Here is a 20,948-nt window from a genome sequence, read left to right on the forward strand (position 1 = left end):
AGAAATTGGGGAGGAATTAGATGATACGTTGCATGGGAAGGAAGTGGGGTCCCAGCATTTGGAAAATGAGGCTGGCTGGACCAAAGTCAGTGGTAAAAGGAGAGGAAAATTGAGTCAATCAAACAAAGCCCAACAAACATCTAAAGATAAAATGTCGGTGCGCTCAAATCAGAAATTGGACCAGAACCGTGACTTTGGGCTACGTATGAGAGGAGCCGAATCAGGGGTGAAGACCGGGTCGGTTATCGGATCTAAGGCACGCATGGCATCTTCCAAACAGCAAGGGGTGAAGGGCAAAGCTGTCTCCGTTGCGGTGCCGACTTTCACTGCCATTATCAAAAACGGACACAAGAGGTTGCGCCCTTCTTCTTTGCAGAATTCGCCGTCAACTCCGGACTGCCTTGGCGACACCAGCAAACAGCAAATCGGCAAATTGGAAGGGTTGTCAGTGGAGGGACACAGACAAACCGGGCAACAACCGGACAAGGACAAGCAAGGCTCAGGGGATATGATGGTGGATCTTCATCATCTCGTTAGGGACTTCAGCTGAGGTTGGTCCTTTTTACAATACAAATTGTTTTATGGATTATTTAGATTTAAGCTTTCTATTTTGGAATATTAGAGGTGCCTCTAATAAATTGGCCCGAATTCATAGTAAAGAGTTAGCGAATAAATTTCACCCTACTTTTTTCATTCTGTTTGAAACCCATATTGCTTTCGAGAGGATGAAATCTTTTTGGAATAATCTAGGTTACCAGGGTGTTGGTATTGTTGAGGCTAATGGTCATAGTGAGGGTATCTGGGTTCTATGTTCTAATTCAAATATTTCTGTGAGAGTATTGGATGTAGTTGATCAATGTATCAGTTTTGAAATCACTATGGGCAATACATCTAGTTACTGCAGTGCGGTGTATGCTAATCCGCATATACATCGGCGTAAAGAACTGTGGGGTGATTTGACAAGGATTGCTAATATGATCCACGGACCTTGGATTGTGTTAGGAGACTTTAATGATGTTCTGTTACAGAGTGAAGTTAGAGGGGGGCAATTTAGACTTGCCAGAGCAGAACAATTTGTGGAAACATTGGAGGATTGTGGGATGTTTGATATGGGGACTATTGGGAGAAGATTTACTTGGTATATGAAGGTGAAAGGTGGGGTGCAGGTGGCCAAGAAGCTTGATAGAGTAGTCATCAACCAGGACTGGCGACTAATATTTCCGGAGGCTTATACTGAGGTGCTGGTGCGCCTTCACTCTGATCATTGCCCATTATTCACTAGGTGCAAGATGGCAAAGAGGGCTACCAAGGGCCATCGTCCGTTCAGATTCCAGGCTGCGTGGATGACTCATCCTCTTTTTAGGAATGTTGTTGATACAGCTTGGAATAGAGGAGCTCCGGATGTAGTCAAATATTTGTTGGAGGTTCAAAAAGATGCAACTAGCTTCAATAAAAAGGTTTTTGGTAATATTTTTGTTAAGAAAAGGGGGTTGGAGAGGCTTTTGAATGACGTTCAGATTACTCTGGAGAGTCGGGAGGATCAACAGCTTAGGATCAAAGAGCAAGTTTTGCATCAGGAACTGAATGCTGTCCTTCTTCAAGAAGAGTTGTTGTGGTATCAAAAATCTAAAGAACAATGGGTGAGATGTGGAGACAGAAATACAAAATTTTTTCATCTGCAGACAGTTATCAGGAGAAAGAGGAACAAAATTCATGGGTTATTTTTAGAGGATGGGTCTTGGGCCACGGAGACTATGACTCTAGAAATGGCGGCAAATTCTTTCTTTCAAAAGCTCTTTTCTACAAGGGAGGATATTGACCTGGACGCCATGAGGCCTTTTCCTTGCCCGTCTCTTAGTACTGAGTCTTGTCAAAAGTTAGTGGAACCGGTGACGTCTGAAGAGGCTAAAAGAGCTGTGATGACCATGAGTTCGTTTAAAGCCCCAGGGCCAGATGGATTTCAAGCAATTTTCTACAAAAAGTTCTGGGACTTTCTTAGCAACGATGTGTGTGGACTGGTCAAGCGAGCCTTTGAGGGTGAGTTCTAATTCCTAAAGTGGAAGTTCTCTCTTTCTTATGGGAGTTTCGGCCTATTAGCTTATGTAATGTAATTTATAAAATTATCACAAAGGTTCTAGTTAACAGGTTCAAACCTTTCCTGTCGGAGATCATTGGTCCTTTGCAAGGAGGGTTCATTCCAGGAAGAGAAACCACAGAGAATATTATCATTGCTCAGGAGATTATGCACTTCATGAGGAACACCAAGTCTCGAAAAGGGACCATGGCATTCAAGATTGATTTGGAAAAAGCTTATGACAGGGTAGACTGGCGTTTTCTGGAAGCTACTTTGGTCTAGTTTGGGTTTTCAAAGGCTACCATTAATCTTATATTGAATTGTGTGACTTCCTCTTCGTTGGCAGTTTTGTGGAATGGGAACAGGCTCCAAAATTTCAATCCGAAGAGAAGGTTGAGGCAAGGAGATCCTATGTCTCCTTATCTATTTGTACTCTGTATGGAAATGCTTGCCTGCTTTATCTCTCATAGAGTTTCCCAAGATTTGTGGAACCCAGTTGCGGTTTCTAGGAATGGACCACGACTCTCTCATTTGATGTTTGTAGATGATCTTTTGCTTTTCTGTAAGGCATCAAAAGCTCAAGTAATAGAGGTCATGCATTGTTTGGACTTGTTTTCTAAAGCGTCAGGTTTAAAGGTAAATCTTCATAAGTCAAAGGCCCAGTGTTCCAAGAGGGTGTCGGAGAGGAGAAAAGGGGTTCTCTCAGGGTCTCTAACATCCGGTTCTGCAATGATTTGGGTAAATACCTGGGAATTAACATCGGTCATGCCAGAGCTTCCAGGAAGACGGCTCAGGAGATTATTGAAAAAATTTCGAGGAAGCTCTCCAGTTGGAAAGGATGCCTACTGAATAAGGCAGGGAGGCTTTGTCTTGTTAAATCGGTTATGGCCTCTATCCCAGTTTATGAAATGCAAATTTCTCTTCTCCCGAAGTATGCATGTAATAAAATTGATTCTTTGATGAGACAATTCTTGTGGAAAGGCCAAGCGACTGGAAAAGGGCTGCCTCTGGTCAGGTGGGAGGTCGCCATAACTCCTAAAAAGGCAGGATGATTGGGTATTAGGGATACTTCCTGTGCTAACATGGCGCTTTTGGAAAAGTTGGTATGGGATATAATAGTGAGAAGTTATGGGTGCAGGTTCTGAAGCATAAATATCTCAGGAATCAATCCGGTATGAACGGAAACAGTAGAAATTCTTCATCGGCTACCTGGCAGAACATTGTTAGTGCCTATGAGCATCTCAAGGAAGGGCTTCATTGGAATATTGGAGATGTCCACAAATCAATTTGGTATGATGAGTGGACTCCTTTTGGTAAGCTTTGCAACCTTGTTCCTTATGTACATATTTCTGAATCAGATTTCATGGTGGCTGACTTGTGGAAAGGGGTGCCTTGGGAGGTTGATAGTCTTACCACGCCTATTTCGCATGAGATTAAGCAGTTTATTTGTGGTCTGAGATATCTTAGTTTGACTGAGTTGGAGCCACAGTGGAAGTGGTGGCCTGCAGCAACAAAAAAGTATAGTGCAAGGGAGGGTTACAGATGGTTATTAAAGAAAATATTAAATTGGAATACCAACAGTAATTGGAACTGGTTGTGGAACACAAACATTCCAGAGAAGTTCAAATTTACTATGTGGCTTAGCTTACATGATGCTCTACCAACTGAGACCTTTCGATTCAAGCGGCATTTAGCTTCTTCAGATATGTGTAAGAGAAGGCGCAGGAGACTATGGAGCATTGCCTTAGAGACTGTGAACGATCAAAGGCAATCTGGTATATGTTGGATCCTAGTATCCTGGACTCGACGGCTGGTACTGCTCTTGAAGAGTGGTTTCGGAAGGCCTTGGCTAACAATGAGGCGTCCTTTGGTGCAGGACTTTGGTGGGTATGGAGACATAGGTGCAATGACATATTCAATACTGACAACCCTTGGACAGACCATAAGGTTGTTGCCTTGGCCAGAATTACCGCCAAGGACTTACAGGTTTACAGGAATCAAAGCAATGCCTTTAGGTCTCTCCGAAATTGCCTGTGTTGGGAACCACCGGTAGGCAATAGTTTTAAAGTTAATTGTGATGCAAGCTTGCATATGGATTCAAATTTAGCGGGATTTGTGTGTATTATTAGAGATTCTAAGGGAGATTGGATCTCGGGCTGCTCTGGAAGCATTCCCCCTTGGTCTATAATCAGATGTGAATTATTTGCTGCTTGGAGGGGGCTGGTTTTAGCTTGGGATTGCGGTTTGATGGATATTATATGTGAAACGGATTGCCTTGACATTCTGCCCATCATGCATGAGCTTACAAGTGGATATTCATCTGAAGTAACAGATTTGGTTCACAAGATTCAGGAGCTTTTATCTCGTCCTTGACTTGTTCATGTTGAATGGGTGTCCCGAGAAGCAAATAGAGCTGCAGATTGGATGGCTAAATATGGTGCCAAGAGTAACTCTAATCATGTTATTTGGTCTGAGCCTGGTGTTGATCTCCAACGAATCATCCGCTCGAATTTAGGATAGTTTTTGCTTTGTTTCTTTCCTTAGACAAAAGAAAAAAATCGGAACCAACCATACAGCATGCATGCATAATGCTTTAATTTTCTTAAATAGATTGTAGCAAATTAAATTTGTGAAATTTTCTAAGTATAATAGAAGTAGAAGAAGCTGTTGGGAACGGAGGGAACAAGACCAACTGTGCTAATCTATTGAAGTGAGTCAGCCAACATATATTGTGGCAGCACCACTCACTCACTCTCTTATTAATTAGGGTTTTTTTTTTTTTTGGGGTCAACCTTAGGAATTGGGATAAAACCAAAAATAGCGGAAACCCTTCTGGGGTGCATATGGAGTCATGTTCAGACATGATTCTATTTTCCATGACCAAAAAAGAAAGACATTTCTATTTTTATTTTTCAGACATGATTGATGATTCCCATTATGTTTTTAAATTTTATTTTGGGTACAAATTCTCTTATTATTTTGAATGACTACCTCTCTTTTTTTTTTTTTTTTGGTTAGAGAATGACTACCACTCTACCAGCAGCAGATTTCAGTAATTTTTGGTCAGGGTCCAGGCCCACATATGAGCCCAAATCGCCGAAAACCAGGAGCCCCAACCCTATACAAGTCCAAAGAGTTAAATAAAATAGAATGTGTCCAGAAAAAGACAAGTTGCCAAATTAACACCAGGTGTTACTGGGCCTGGGCCTGTTTAAATACCAAAAAAAAACATGCGTGTCTGGCATATACTCAAACCTGGTGAAGTCATGGCCAAAAAAAAAAAAATAACACTTGTGAAGTCATTAATTCAAGCGTGTCAAGATGATGACAAATAAAAAAAAAAGCGTCTCAACCAAGTTGGGTTGGTCTAGTGGTTAGCTCACTAGTCCGCTTAAGCAAGTGTCGGGGGTTCGAATCTCGCCTTGTGCATGCAGCAACCCATTGGCCAGCGGCAAACCCTTAAATGGAGCCCAGTACCGCGACGGATTAGTCCTTGACCTGCCGGGTTGGGGGATACCGTGGAAAACCAAAAAAAAAAAAAAAAACCGTCTCAAAATCATATATTTATTGTTTATTTCTTATATAATATAACAAATACAAAAAAGAATTACAAGTTAAAGGATTTACATAACACATACTAATTTGTAGTGATCCGTTAAATTATTTGCAATAACTAGTTGCATGCAATAAAAGCGAAACATAAAGAAATACATGTGTCTCTAAGGAATATAATGGATACTGCATCATCAAGTTTTGAGTTTGTGTTCCTTGCAAGAAATAACAAACCTCCCTTCACATACTTTCCTTTCTTTTCCCCACTCTTTATCTCCACTCAAATGAGCTCATTCTTTTTGCCTCCATATAAAGCTATGCTGCAAAAACACAACAACAGAGTTAGCTCAATCTTTTAAGCCATGGACATCAAGCTTGAACATGACAAAGATGAGGAAAAGCTCCCTCTTCTGCGAAACACAGAGGTTCCAGAAGCAGAGAGGAACCTTGTTCAGCAAGCAATTAGCCAAACATTTGAGAGCACAGCACATTTGGCAAACCTTCTTCCTACAGGCACCGTCCTCGCATTCCAGCTTCTGTCTCCGATATTCACAAACCTTGGCAACTGCGACTCGACCGCGAAGACAATGACTTCTTTCCTTGTAGCTATCTGTGGCGTGTCCTGCTTCCTTCTATGCTTCACTGATAGCTTCAGAGACAGCAAGGGAAACATCTGCTATGGTTTTGCCACGGTTAGAGGCTTGTGGATCATTGATGGATCAACCACTCTTCCACCTGAAATTGCTGCTAAGTATAGCATCAGGTTTATAGACTTCATGCATGCAGTGATGTCGGTTTTGGTGTTTGCGGCGGTTGCATTGTTTGATCAGAATGTGGTGAATTGCTTCTTTCCAGCACCAGATAATGAGACACAGGAAATACTCACTGCATTGCCGGTTGGAATTGGTGTCTTCTGCAGCATGTTCTTTCTTGTTTTTCCTACAAAGAGACATGGAATTGGCTTCCCACTTTCAACAAATTAACAAAAATGCTAGAGAACCAAGAGAGTACCAGCCAAAAACCAGCCAAATGCCTCTGGGTGAATCCAAAACCTCTACGTGGATAGTGCTTATGCTAAGCATTAGGATGTTTCTTGTATCAGAATGTTTCTTTTTCATACTAAATGGATGTTCTTTTATATATTTTATAAATTTTTTTATATACTAAGAATCATGATTGTTGGAAGTTCTGTGATCCCCGTTCCTATTTCTCCAACGTATCATTCAAAATTTTAATTTAGGGGTGAGAATCAATTAATATCAAATATTATAAATTAAAAACAAATAAAATTAATTAAATATAATTATAAATTAGTTAAGTTGTTTACTTTTTAGCTAATCACTTCTTAGTTCCATATACTTTTCCTCTTGGTTCCATATTCGTGTGTGTAAACAATGAGATAATCATGTTTGGAACAAATTATCCGTGAATTCAAGTTACACGTTATTGAAAAATATAAAAATAGTAAGTTTGCACATGTAAGCATTCTGAGATGTCATATGTTCAGAGGATTTCAGTCTTGAATTACATTCCCTTCTTTTTCCGTTATTTGAAAATTCTGTACATAAAATACTCAATATATTCTAGATACAATTTAAGTTAAGATATACTAAATTATCGATCTACCAAAATTTTTGAATGACAGATATCTTGAAAGAGAAAGAATATCAACAAAAGTGTTGATATAGTGGCAAAATCATAGAAAAATAGTATGATTTAGAGTAATAAGGAGAACTTGAATTATACTCTGGGAAAACGCCTCTAAAAAGAGCAAGATTAACCACACTTAGAATATTAATTTAAACCAATATGAAGGTTTACTAGTGAGGGATTCCGTAGTAATATTACACGTGCATGAGATCTTAAGTTCAAATTCTATTTTCTTGTAATAGGAAGGAAGGAAGGAACCCTTGGAATTCCTTAAATATATGGATCATATTGTTAATTTTGACCATCATCTTTTCATAACTCCCAGGAAATAGGGAAAAAGAAAATTCAACTGGATCAATGTCAAGATATGACAATGCAAAATCACCACGTTGGTAAATTTCAACATAAAAAATAGCAACCTGTTTCTGTTTTATTTCATAATTAATTACTCTGACCTATTCCTCCAATCTACCGTGTATAGCTTTCCTCCGTGAGCAAGTTGAATTCATAAATCATAACTGTCATGCATGCTTTCAAGCAATACAAAAACCCACATGGGATACAAAAATTATTCTACTTTGAAAAATACAGCAAAAAACATCATTATCATGTTTTTCAGTTTGTGTTTCTTTCACGAAATGGCATATAACCTCTCTTAGCATTCCTTTCTCTCTCTTTGGAACTACTCAAGTTTGCCTAACTATAAATTTCCAACAATCCAATGCTGCAAAGGCACAGCACAAACGTGACCAAAACAGAACAGAAGATAGAGGCAGCTGAAAGGTCTTTCTATAAGCCATGGATGCTGAAGCAAGTGGTACCCAGAATCAAGAAGAAAAGCTCCCACTCCTGAGCAATGCAGAGATTCCGGAGGCAGAGAGGAACCAGATTCAGAAAGCCATTACCCAGACATTTGAGAGCACAGCAAACTTGGCAAACCTTCTACCTACTGGCACTGTCCTTGCTTTCCGTCTTCTGTCTCCAATCTTCACAAACGAGGGCAGCTGCGACTTGGTCAGCAAGACCATGACTGCTGTACTTGTAGCTATCTGTGGTGCCTTATGCATCCTGCTATGCTTCACAGATAGCATAAAAGACAGCAAGGGGAACATCTGTTATGGGTTTGCCACATTTTCAGGCCTGTGGCTTATCGATGGATCAACCACACTTCCACCAGAATTTGCTGCTAAATATAAACTGCGGTTTATAGATTTCATGCATGCAGCGGTATCAGCTTTGTTGTTTGCAGCAATTGCATTATTTGATCAGAATGTAGTAAGTTGCTTCTTTCCAGAGCCATCTCTAGAGACAGAGGAAATCCTCAGAGTATTGCCTGTGGGCATTGGCATTTTCTGCAGCATTTTCTTTGTTGTATTTCCTACAAAGAGACATGGAATTGGCTTCCCACTTTCAACAAGTTAATACTCATCTTTTACATTCATGTTTGTAATGAACTTCAATTTCAATAATTTTAATTGATTAGTGATTTATCATGTTGGGAACATGCTATATGTGGCAGTCATGTATACTTATTCTCAAATGTGGATAAATTATATAACTACTTCGCTTAGAAGCAGTTGAAGTTGGTTAGTTTCCCATTTGTATGTTGTAATGCTCAATATTGTATTGGAACCGTGTATGTAACCCCAGTCAGTGAATGGATAATAAACCCTTTTCATCATTTTCTTGTCCATGTGGTGATATGTATATTCACTTGATGGCAGAACCTCGTTATTTATATGGCATGTTATCCAATTTAGTTTTCCCTTTTCAATAATTTCGTTTAATATTTAAGGCTGTTCTAAAGCTATCACAAGAAAGACTTATCTATCAACTCATCATTAAGCCAAATATTCTACGGATAATTGATTGCTTCAGAAACCCCTAAACAAGTTGAATCTACCTTAAATAACTTGTCTTGCTCCTTGTCTCATACTTTCACAACCGTTTTCCAGAAGAGATTTGATGCATAGTTAATTTATCCTCACCATAGACTTTTAACATTAGCCTGTCATCTTCCCCTGACACAACCAGAAAGAGGATGGGTCAATATTGTCTCTTCAATGAACATTTATTCAGCATTCAGTAATAGCCATCTAAATATTGACTGTGTTTGGAGTAGATATCATTGAATAAACTACCAATAGAAACTATTAATTCCCTTAGGTGGAAAATTGCATTATGAAAAGAGTGAGGAGCATTTGGAATATAGCCAATTTATTGTAACTAGAGTATCAACTCCTCTTATACCTAAAACAAGAAGAGAGCAGATTATGAGTCATAACAAGTAATTTTGCAATTACCTGAATTTAATTTACCCATTACCCAAGACTTTGGAAAATGCAATGCGCATACATGTGGTATAAAATTTTACAAGCTTCAACTTTCAGCTTCAACAAATTTCTGTTTCAGTTCAGCAAGCAGTAGCTCAGTGGCTTCTCTAACTCTTTTCCGATCCCAAAGTCCAACTATTACTGCATTCCATATTCCCTCATCTGGAATGCAGCCATCTAATACCATCTCATCAAGAATTCGAGCAGCTTTGTGCAGGTCTCCCCTCTTGCAAAAACATTTGACTAAACAATCAAAAGTGCCAACTTCAATTGAAACACCTCTAGTTCGTGTACTAAGATACAACTGAAATGCACGGGGTGGATCAATACTACTACAAAGGCCTTGGATCACCATGTTATGCATTCTAACATGAAGCCCCCAAGTCACTCGACTTGGCTTAATACCGCCAAGCACCATCTCATCGATGAAGTTCGCAGCTTCTTGATAGCTGCATTCAGCACAGAAGCCCTTTATGATTTTCCCGTACAGCCCTGCACTTGGTTTCAAACCTTGAAGCCTCATCCTGTCAAGAACATCCACAGCTTCCCTATGCTTTCCTTCTTTGTATAGCCCATCAATTAAGGTTGTATAAGTGACATTGTTAGGCAAATGACGTTTTATAATCATCATTTCTAAAAGCTCTAATGCTCGTAATGAATGCCCACTTTTACATAAACCGTCCATCAAAGAAGTATAAGTAAAAACATTTGGCTCAATGCTGTTTCTTTTCATCTCTTCAAGCAATTGCATGGCTTCATCCAAGTTATTAGATTGGCACATCCCATGTATCATACTACTATAGGTAACAACAGATGGTGCATATTCTTTCTGCTCCATCTCATCGAACAGCTCTTTTGCCTGACTGACTTTTCCCAGTTTACATAGCCCATTAATCAATGTGCCATATGTATAAGAATCTGGCTGGCATCCCCGGTTTGGCATCTCGCGAAATATCTGCAAAGCCACGTCAATGGTTTCATTGCTCTTACAGAGGGCTTTGATTAAAATGTTGAGGGAAACAACACTAGGGGGAATGCCTGTTCCTCTCATCTCCCTGTAAAAACCAAGGGCCCTCTTTAAATGGTTTTCCTCCACAAGAATATTCATTATTGTAAGATATGACTTCACACTGGGCCGCAACTTAAAGTGTTCCATCTTCAGGAATACCCTCATGGCATCAAGTGGCCTATGCACACGTCCATAACCTCTGAAAATAGTTAAGAATATGTCCTCTGTAACCTCACAATTTTCTTGCTTCATTCTCTCAAGCAATCCTTCTGCTAACCGAAACTGGTTCACAGTAACCAACTTAGAGATCATGATACCAAAAGTCTTGTGATCATGACGAAAGCCATTGCTATATTCAGCTGTTGCTGAGTCAAACACAAGAAGAGCTCTGTGTATATCCCTTTCTGTTTTTATCAGCTGCTCAACCAGGGAATTTGTAATTTGCTTTGGCCACTTAAACAATGTTTTGGAGCCCATAACTCCAAATCATAACACAGAGAAAGAAATGACAGATTTTGAAAACTTTCAAAGGCAAAGCATCACGAACAACATTGCTCAAGGGTAGGAGCTTGTTTTATGCATAAAAGGTGTATGGAGAATTTCATCAAACATGTGTCGTGCATGATGAGGTGGGTGACCAATTCAGCCTCAACCTGGTAGAGCCGGTCAATAATCACATATTAATAATTGGAAATGATCAAAACAACAATAAATAAACAAAGTAATATTCAAGAAGCTCAAAAAAATTTCACCTCACTTACCTATTAAGCAAGTTGTCAAATCCGACCGGTGATCGAACCGGTCAGACTACTGGGTCATTGGTTTAACCGGTTGACCCGGTCTTATTTAACTAAAAATCAAGGTTTTGAAAACCGGACCGGTCATCGAACCGTTTTAGTTACTAGTTCACTGGTTCATCGGTTCAACCGTGGTCTAACCGGAAAAACCGTTTAATAATAAAATAATAAATAAATTATAAATAAACGCCTAACACATACTTGTAGTGTAATACAAACTTAGTCATTCCATAAGAAAATCACCACCATCTATAACAAAATGCAATTCCAATCATTGAATACTATTCAATAGGTCAACACTATTCAAACAAAATGCAATTCTAATCATTTAATAAGTTAATACTGTACAATCTTACAACTGAGTAGCAAGACCTCTTCTACAATTAAGCTCAACCTAATCACCGAACCAAACCTTCTCAAAACATAACAATTATCAAAATTTATCACAATCTAAACTCAAGCTCAACCTAATTACTGAACCAAACCTTCTCAAAATATAACAGTTATCAAAATTTATCACAACTAAACTCATCTAACAAACAGCTCAAAACTCCAGGCCATCAACAAACACTAACTAACATAGGCAACAAAGATCAATGGATTTAAGGTGAATCAAAGAGCTTCATCTAATATGTCTTCTCCATGAATCCTAAGATGTGAAGCTTCATATAAGCTTAAGAGTCCCTCAACATCTGTGGCAAATTTTTCATTGAAATTAATAAATCATTCACAAAATTAAAAACAGCAGCAGCACCGCCAAAGAATTAATAGCAGCACAGAATTAATACTACCAACAGCATTCAGCAACAAAAATTATCATTCAGCAACAAACAACATTTGATTTGATTTCTATTTTACCATTAAGCAACAAACATAACAAAACAGTAACAGCTAATCCCTAACAATTTATAAGTAACAGTAACAATTTATCCCTAACAAAACAGTAACAGCTTATCAGTAGCAATTTATCATCAATCAATAAGCCAGTAACAGAGTTAATCAATCAAGAGCAGGCCAGAACAAGCCAGAGTAGTGAGCAAAGCCAATCAACTAAGAACAAGCACTAAGCACTGACAGAGCATTCAATCTCAAGCACAAAGTAAAAAAAGAAAACAGCAACGCATCACTTAATCAATAATCATCAAGCAATGAAAACAAAAACACTAGAAATGACTATCACTGACCATCGATGAACAAGCACGAAGAGGGTTTGATTTCTGAACAGACAATAAAAAAAAAAAACACAGAGAACAAGCCACTAGCAGTGAGTATTGACCTTCGACGGACGACGAAGAGCTGTTGAGCGCGCGGACGACGGCGACCAGGCGATTCTTGAGAGCGAACAGGGGATGGAGAGCGAACAGGGGTTGGTGAGATCGAAGTAGCGAACGCCGATAGCACGAAGACGGAAGTTCTTGAGTGCAACGGAGGCGGCAGCAGCAGTTTCCCACTCCTATGAACAATGTAATACAATTACAACAAATTGAACATTATTGAAGAGGATAAAGGGGATGTTTTACGTTATCTGAATTGCCAATGAAGGAGAGGAAAAGACAGCATAGAGCCAGCGAGGAGAGGCAGCGACGACAAGAATGGCGGGGAGACGAGAAGGGGCCACATCCAAAAACGACGAGGAGGTGAGAAGAAGAAACGACACGGCAAGAAGGGGAGAAGCAGTGACGACCCACGGCGAGGAGTGGAGAAGCGGCAACGACCAACAGTGAAGAGCAAAGAAGCAGCGACAAAGAGAGCTCGGACGGAAAATCTTGGGTTTAGGGTTTCGCCGTTTAGGAGAATCTTGGGTTGGTGAGGGTGTGTTTGTTAGAGAAAGAAAGGGGATAAGTCAGCACTGGGTTTTTTGTTAGAGAAAGAAAACGGCGACGCCAACAACAGCCCCGAACCGACCTTAGCTTCTGGCGGAGCGAGGAGAAGAGCAGAATGAAAGGGGAGATGGTGATGGTGGCTCTAACAGGGTTTCGCCGTTTAGGAGAATCTTGGGTTGGTGAGGGTGTGTTTGTTAGAGAAAGAAAGGGGATAAGTCAGCACTGGGTTTTTGTTTTCTCTGGAATCAAAACGGCGCTGTTTTGATTGTTGGATCAGCGAACCGGGACTTGAAAAAACCCGTACGGTTCGCTCGGTTTGCCGGTTAACCACCGGTTCAGCCGGTTTTTTAACCGGTTTTTTGCAGAACGGTTCTATAGGCTAACCGAACCGGCCAAATGACCGGTTCCCGGTTAATCCGGTCGAAACGGCCGGTCCGGTCCGGTTTTCAGAACCTTGCTAAAAATATAAAATAGTCAAAAACATAAATTAAAATTTGACATACATGTCTTCAATAACATTTGAACAACAATCAAGTCTCATTCTAAAAATAACTAGTACGAAAATAGACATAAAAATAAAATTAGTCGGTGCTACTACAATAGTATCTTAATTTGACACAATAAGAATAACAATCCATAAACTATGTCCAAGGAGTAATTTCAAAGTCTAGGTATCTATCTTCATTTGATGTTCTTGGGATGATGGTGTTTCTGATGAAGCCATCTTAAAATCCCATAAAAGAAAAAAAATTCAATCAACTAACTATCTCATAACAAAACAAACCAGCATCATTACAGCAACAACAATCAACAATCAACAATCAACAAAATTCATAATCAGTGAAACCAATTCATAAACCAATTCAACAATTAACAAAACCATTGCATATTCAACAATTAAACCATATTCATAATCAGCAAAACCCCTGCATATTCATATTCATAAACCAATTCAGAAACCAATTCAACATTTCAATTCAACCACTGCCATATTTATTTCTAATCAGCTCATAAACCAATCAACAATAAAATTCACAGCAACAACATCAATGAATCAACCTGGAAAAAAACTGGAAAATAAATTAAATGCTCCCCTGTTGTTACAGAGGCAGAAGGTGGGCGACGAGCAGCAGTTCAGGCGGCAACAACCACGGAAGAGAGGCGAGGGAGGGGCGGAGGCGCGGCGCGGGGAGACATGAGTACTCACCAGGAAGCACAGCTGCAGGAAGAGAAGCAAGATACGGGCAGTGAAGCACACCAGGCGTTGGGTGTGTGATGGTGGACGACGACGACACGCTGCATGGCCGCAGGAAGCACAGCTCGAGCACTCACCCACGGAGGCGCGAGCGGCCGAGCACACAGCACAAACGAAGGAGAGAGGCGAGATGCGACTCGCGAGCACACGATGTGGAGGATCTGCAAGAGGCGCAGCAGACAGCGGCGAGCGTGTGGTGGCGGTGAACCGAGGTGAGCTGCCAGCGCTGTGCCTCTGTGTGGTATGCTGTTTTTGAAAGTGAGAGTGAGAGCTGGGGATGGGGTGGGTTCAGAGTTCAAAGTTTGCTATAAGAGAAACCAAAATCCTTTCTTCATCCTATAAATCTTTGTTGTGATGACATTGATCAATAAAGCAATTACATAAAAAAAAAAACATGACCAAGTGAAGAACAAGTGAGCACTGAGCCACTGACCTTCAAAGACTATGCCGACAGACCGTTGATTCAAATCCACTTCAAGAAAGTAATTAACTAATTATCCAACAGAATCAACAATACCTCAATTGTAATTTTGGTATCAATCCTAGGGCTAGACAGAAATGTGTTTATGAACCAAGGAGATTTCCACCCTGAAGGTGATTCAAGGCTTATCCTAAAAGGTGTTTCACTAAATCTAAAATCAAACAAGCAGTCAGTCAGAAACAGTGCAACAATTGTCATCAAATAATCAACAGAGTCACAATCTAGGTACAATTAAATCACAAAACAAAATAATAAAACACAACACACAAAATCAGCAAAAAATCAGAGCTAATCACAAGACATTCACTAGTCAATAAAATCACAACACACAAAACCAGAGCTAATCGCAGAAAAAGAGCATAAAATAGTAAATAAAAAAACGAAGAATAACTGAACAAGTGAAGAACAAGCGAGCAAGACATTCACTGACCTTCGAAGACGATGGCGACAGACCCTTGATTGACGGACGACGCCAACCAGATGATGGCGAGAAGATGAAGAGAGCAGGGGATGCGCCGAGAGCTCGTGGAAGAAGAGAGCAGGAGTTGCAGACTTGGGGGCAGTGGCTACACGGACGGATGGCAGCAGTGGATCGACGGACCGGCGGCGGCAGCGGCAGCTAGGGTTGGAGAAGGGGGAGTGATATGGTTTAGATCATTATTCTGAGAACCGGACCGGTCATCAAACTGCTCTAGTCATTGGTTCACTGGTCTACTCGTCCAACCGTGGTTCAACTGAAAAAACTGTTTTAGAATAAAATAATAAATAAATTATAAATAAACATCCTAAAATATAATTATAGTCTAATATAAATCTTAAAATATCTTCCAAATTTAAACACTACATGAAATGTCATCAACCAAAGCCATATGATCTTATTAAAATACAAACTCAAAAGTTAAATAGTAAAAGAAATACCTAAATATTAAATGCCAACATGAAAATTTGTCATCCTATCATCAAAATTCACAAAAACTTGTTAAGTACTCAACATTAGAAGCCATTAGTTTCAACTTTAACAGAATACAAGTTCATGAACAATTAAGAAACTCTTTCAATTTTCAAAACACTTTCAACCTCTTGGTAACAAATAAAATGAATAAATTACCTCAATTCTCTTGTAACTCCTGGTCTGGGGGCTGTAGGGCACATTCTTCGCTTTAGTAAAGGGTTAATCAATGATGACTTTCCAGCTCGAACCTTTACAAAATGACATGAATAATTCACTTCAACTTAGTTATATTCATTTGAAACAAGTACTAAAGAGTGAGAACTAGTGTAAAACTTAAAAGAAAAATAAACTTATTTTCGTAAAATGAAAAACACAAGAAATAGCCTAAAGATTATACACAGCAATCAGATAGATTATTTTGGTTATGCAATTTACTGATCCAAACTTTCACTCAAACAATGTGTTTCACTATATTTATATCATTTAGGAGTTATAAGAATGCTGCAACAGATAAAGAGGTACAAAATTACTACCCATACCGTTTAAATTATGTTTTCCTTGTATAGATATTAGATAAGGAAAGAAATTCTTTTGAGCAATAAGAGAAATTCTTTTGCCAAATAATTATTAAAGGAATGACACAACTAAAATTGACACTTAATTGTTACATAACCCATTGGACGAGGAAGCAGTCCTTTGGCTCTGCGTTTAATATATACATCGGCTGCTAATTCCTTTGCTAACCGGCCTAGCTTCATTGTACCCTTTGCAATACATACTACACAGAATTAAGTATGTGGCATGTGAAACTTCCTAACAAGAGGTCAAGAGCTAGAAAGAAATTAGTTTATAGCAGCAGCAGCATAACAAATCCATTTTTAGCACTAATTTCAACAACAGTTACCTATTCCATAGTCAAGTGCAAAACCTGTTCACAAGAGCAGAACCTGTTCGATTCACATCAATTTATATTTTTTTCTTATTCATTAGAACAAAGATACTTAGTAATGCAATGCAGCAAACTGAATTACCCATGACATTATCAGTCTACAACTTCTATGTATATATCATCTGCAATAAAAGGAAACAGTGAAAAACCCAGTAAGCAGCGCCACTAACCTTCGACGGAGAGCAGGACCATGAAGAGACGATGGCGAGCGGCGAGACGACGCGAGCAGCTCGAAGCTTCGAACAGAGAAGCCACAAATGGATGGACGACGTGCCGAGCTAGAACAGAGTCTGGGTTTGGGACAGGGGAAGGAGGAAGCATCGGAGGCGCCGACAACCACGACCGGCGCCCGCAGAACCGATGAAGAATGTAGGGTTTGGTTTGGGTTTTGAACTTTGAAGAGAATGGCTTTGCTTTCCCTTTCTTTGCTGGGGGAAGGGCCGTGGGGGTGAGGTTTCGTTTTTTTGTTTTTAAATTAAGCAAACGGCGTCGTTTTTTAAGAACCAGCCGGTTCCCGGTCCGGTCCAACCGGCCGGTTCTCAAATTTTAAGCGGTTTTCAAATTTACGGTTTTAGACATCGGATTGAATCATTTTCATCACCGGTTTTTTATTGGACTAGTTCGACCGAACAATTCGGTCCAATTTTCAGAACCATGGTTTAGAGTTCTGTAGCTTAAGTGAGTGAGTAAGATGTGAAGAGAGCTGCTCGAGTGCTTAAGCAAAAAATGACACCGTTTTCTTTGAACCGGCCAGTTTCAAGTCCGATCCAACCGGGCAATTCTTGGCCAGCTCAGCAGTTCAATGGTTTTCTAACCAACGGTCAAGAGGCTAATCGGACCGTGATTGCTACCGGTTCACTGTTAGATCGGTCAAACTGACTGATTTGGTTCAATTTTTAAAACCATGGTTCAGACTTCAGAACTAGCCTAGGGGTTTTTGGTTTTTTAAAAATACGTCAAACAACATCGTTGTGGGGTTTTAGGGGCAAGGGTTTTAAATATTTCAGAACCGGTCCGAATTTCTCAAATATGATGGTTCACTAATTTTATAAATTTAACCGAGTCAAACCGGTACTCACCGGGTTTGTTTCTTATCCAGTCCAATGTCTAGACCCGATCAACCTAGAGGCCAAGTTGTCGGCTTTTCAGTTTGACTACTCGAGTCAGTCTGGTTTTTTCAACTATGTCTATTATCAATTCAAACATACTCTCCTAAGTGTTACAACAAAAGAAACTAAGGCTGCATTTGGAAGGAAGGTTGAGATATAGACACTGAGAGATAGAGACTAAGAGACAGAGACCGAGAGACAGAAACTAAATTAAGTTTTTGTATTGTGTTTGGTGTAAAATAAACTAAACTGAATTATGTTTCATTATCATGTTTAGTTTAAGATAAATATGGAGACTGAGAAATATATTTAGATTTTGAAAAGTTAAACGATATTATTTTTTAAAAAAGTATTATAAAAATTTCAATCACCATCTTTATAAATTTCAATTATTTGTGTCTCTATTTTTTGGAAGTCTCAAAATAGTGTTTGGTTGATGCATATGTTCGTTATAGACATAGGCATAAAAGTACATGTCTAATGTTTGTTTTGTAAGGCATAAATTTATAAAGGACACGTTTACTCACACTTGCACACTAAACACATGTAATTTGTGTCTCTTCAAAATGATGACACAAGAATTTTTAAAGCTGGACACATATTATACTATTTTTTTTAGGCAATTTTACCGTTGCTAAATTTATAAAATTCCTTACACTACCATTCTTCCTACATCCCCTCCCACTTCATCTTTCTAAAGGAGTCTCGATTCCTCCATCTCCTCACCTCCATTTTTCTTTTCTTCATCTTGATATATTCCTCTTCCAATATAACTAAATCTTTTTTTCTTCCTCCTCTTCATCTTCGTCCATTCACCTTTTTTCTTCTTTTTCTTTGGCTATTTCTCTGCCTCTTTTACTTCTTGTTGCATCAAACTTCATTTATGCCCAAATCCTCCATTGTTGCTGCTCTGTGTCGTATCTATCATCGTCTCTAATACCATCAGCTTTCAGATCTACCATTATTCTTTTTTTTTTTCGACTTGCTTCTGCCTCTGTCTCTCTTGTTCAAAAACTTCATCATTTTTGCCATATTTGAGCTCGAAGTTACAACAATAGTTACTAGCCTTACTGGTGGATCTTTGAACTGAAGATAAAAGAAAGATCTTGGTGTTGTTGGAAGCAAATGGCTAGAACCGTTTGATGATGGAGCGTTCTTTGCTTTATATATATATTTTATAATTTAATTTATTTTATTTATCTAAATTTTGATTAATGTTTGTTAAATATCTTAGGTTATTTTGTTTGATTAATTTTTTTTATTAGTTCAAGAGTTGTTAACTATGGTAGAAAAATGAAGGTGTTTGTTTAGACAATGACAGAAAAAAATAGTAATAGTAGTGGTGGTATAATAGTATTTATTGGTAAGGACAATATTGATATTTTATAAATACTTAATTTATTGTTGTATTTTGTACTTACTTATTAAATAGATTGAAAAAATATTTGTGTCACTATATTTATATCTTCAATATTTATATATTTGTATTTATATTAAACTATACATAAATCAAATATTAGTTATAATCTCTAGCTATCAAATTCAATATTATGTCTCATTTCTCTAATTATAGGAGTTAAACCCCAAAGTGGTTTCTGAGATTCACAAGTTGCACCGATTTAATCCTTGACTTACCAATTGCACTGTTTATGTCCCAGACTTTGTTAAAAATGCACCACGTTGGTCCCTCTCTATATCTCCGGCCAATTTACCTGCGGCACATGGCACTGACATGCCACGCTGGCGTATATAACGGCTAGCTGAGGTGGCAATTGGAACTATTTGATCCATTGTGGTCCTTTTGCCTATTTTCAGCATCCCATCTCTATCATTCTTCATCTTCTTCTCTTTGCTCATGAAGTTCTTCTCCAGCTTCTTTGTTGTTACTCTTTGAAACTGAAAGCAAAATCATGATTGGATGTTGCCCACCTTATAGAGGCATCCTTCTCCAACCACTAGAGCCTTGTGGATGCCGTCAAGAAGGTGGATGTTGTCATCAGTGCCATCTCTGGTGTCCATATCAGGAGCCACAGCATTGGCTTGCAGCTCAACCTCATTAATGCCATTAAGGAAGCCGGCAATGTCAAGGTTTCATTCAATTCATTTTAGTTTCTAATTTCATCATCAATCAATTAATAGTCTAGTCTTGTATGTCCGTAGCGCTTTTTGCCGATGGAGTTTGGATTGGACCCAGCGAAGATGGGGGAAGCGTTAGAGCCATGAAGGGTGACATTTGAGGACAAGATGGTTGTGAGGAAGGCGATAGAGGAAGCAAATATCCCTTTCACATACATCTCCGCCAACCTATTTGTGAGCTACTTTGCGGGCAGCCTGTCTCAGATGGGGTCTTTTGTGCCTCCCAGGGAAAAGGTCCACCTCTTCGGAGATGGCACACTCAAGGCCATTTTCGTCGATGAAGACGATGTCGCCACCTACACTATAAAGACCATCAATGACCCCCACACCTTTAACAAGATTCTCTACCTCAGGAGACGGTCGAAATACCAAATTTTTCACACTGTTCACACGAACAAGGCTAGTGAAGACAAGAGCTTTAGCTGCGTTAAACAAGAAGATGATGCCAATGGCAAAGTTGGTGTCACATTATCAAAAGAGAAAAGACCTTATGACAATTGCAGGGGATGCTTTGAAAACCAACATCACCATCACCACATTAAGCCCTCTTGTACTTTCAAAATTTGAGCAGTTGCTAATCTTTGCAACATTGGTTGCCAAGAAACTTTTAAAGACGAAAGTCAAAGCATATATTCTAGATTTCAAGCTTGCATTCGAACATTTTTGCATCCACGCAGGAGGCAGGGCCGTTTTGGATGAGTTGAAGAAGAACTTACAGCTATCTCTATGGCATGAATTGGCTTACACATAAGCCAACAGAAGGGTCAAGACGTGATAGAGTATGGCAAATAGCATTTGGTTCTGGATTTAAGTGCAATAGTACAGTAT

The 20,948-nt window shown here is 39.2% G+C and overlaps 4 protein-coding genes and 1 pseudogene across 35 annotated transcripts; 4 read left to right on the plus strand and 1 right to left on the minus strand.

Moving 5' to 3' along the window:
- The first annotated feature begins 725 nt into the window (after positions 1-725).
- Positions 726-2,923, plus strand: LOC140182906 (uncharacterized). Its single transcript, XM_072230875.1, has 2 exons — positions 726-2,037; positions 2,421-2,923. Exons 1-2 carry the CDS (start codon positions 726-728, stop codon positions 2,921-2,923), a joined length of 1,815 nt encoding a protein of 604 aa, XP_072086976.1.
- A 2,939-nt stretch (positions 2,924-5,862) lies between these two features.
- Positions 5,863-6,811, plus strand: LOC112785087 (protein DMP6). The gene has a single exon (XM_025828502.3). It carries the CDS (start codon positions 5,989-5,991, stop codon positions 6,607-6,609), a length of 621 nt encoding a protein of 206 aa, XP_025684287.1. The 5' UTR covers positions 5,863-5,988; the 3' UTR covers positions 6,610-6,811.
- Positions 6,812-7,767: 956 nt separating this feature from the next.
- On the minus strand, positions 7,768-17,351 carry LOC112785088 (pentatricopeptide repeat-containing protein At5g46100). 32 transcript variants are annotated; one of them, XM_072229201.1, is made up of 8 exons: positions 17,046-17,351; positions 16,831-16,873; positions 16,083-16,174; positions 15,893-15,927; positions 15,405-15,717; positions 9,580-11,271; positions 9,180-9,297; positions 7,768-8,654 (listed from the first exon to the last, which is right to left on the minus strand). In XM_072229201.1, the coding sequence occupies exon 6, from the start codon at positions 11,093-11,095 to the stop codon at positions 9,656-9,658; it is 1,440 nt and encodes a 479-aa protein (XP_072085302.1). In that variant the 5' UTR covers positions 11,096-11,271; positions 15,405-15,717; positions 15,893-15,927; positions 16,083-16,174; positions 16,831-16,873; positions 17,046-17,351; the 3' UTR covers positions 7,768-8,654; positions 9,180-9,297; positions 9,580-9,655. The 32 variants fall into 32 exon arrangements, 31 of the variants coding, with proteins under 31 accessions (XP_072085302.1, XP_072085306.1, XP_025684293.1 ...); XM_072229205.1 differs by lacking the exon at positions 15,893-15,927; XM_025828508.2 differs by having other exon boundaries at positions 7,768-9,297.
- On the plus strand, positions 8,075-8,698 carry LOC112785090 (protein DMP6). The gene has a single exon (XM_025828514.2). The coding sequence runs from the start codon at positions 8,075-8,077 to the stop codon at positions 8,696-8,698; it is 624 nt and encodes a 207-aa protein (XP_025684299.1).
- Positions 17,352-17,601: 250 nt separating the features above from the next.
- LOC112785304 (isoflavone reductase homolog) lies at positions 17,602-20,687 on the plus strand (annotated as a pseudogene).
- The last annotated feature ends 261 nt before the right edge of the window (positions 20,688-20,948 follow it).

This window comes from Arachis hypogaea, chromosome 20 (genome assembly GCF_003086295.3).
Source record: "Arachis hypogaea cultivar Tifrunner chromosome 20, arahy.Tifrunner.gnm2.J5K5, whole genome shotgun sequence".
Classification (NCBI taxonomy): Eukaryota; Viridiplantae; Streptophyta; class Magnoliopsida; order Fabales; family Fabaceae; genus Arachis; species Arachis hypogaea.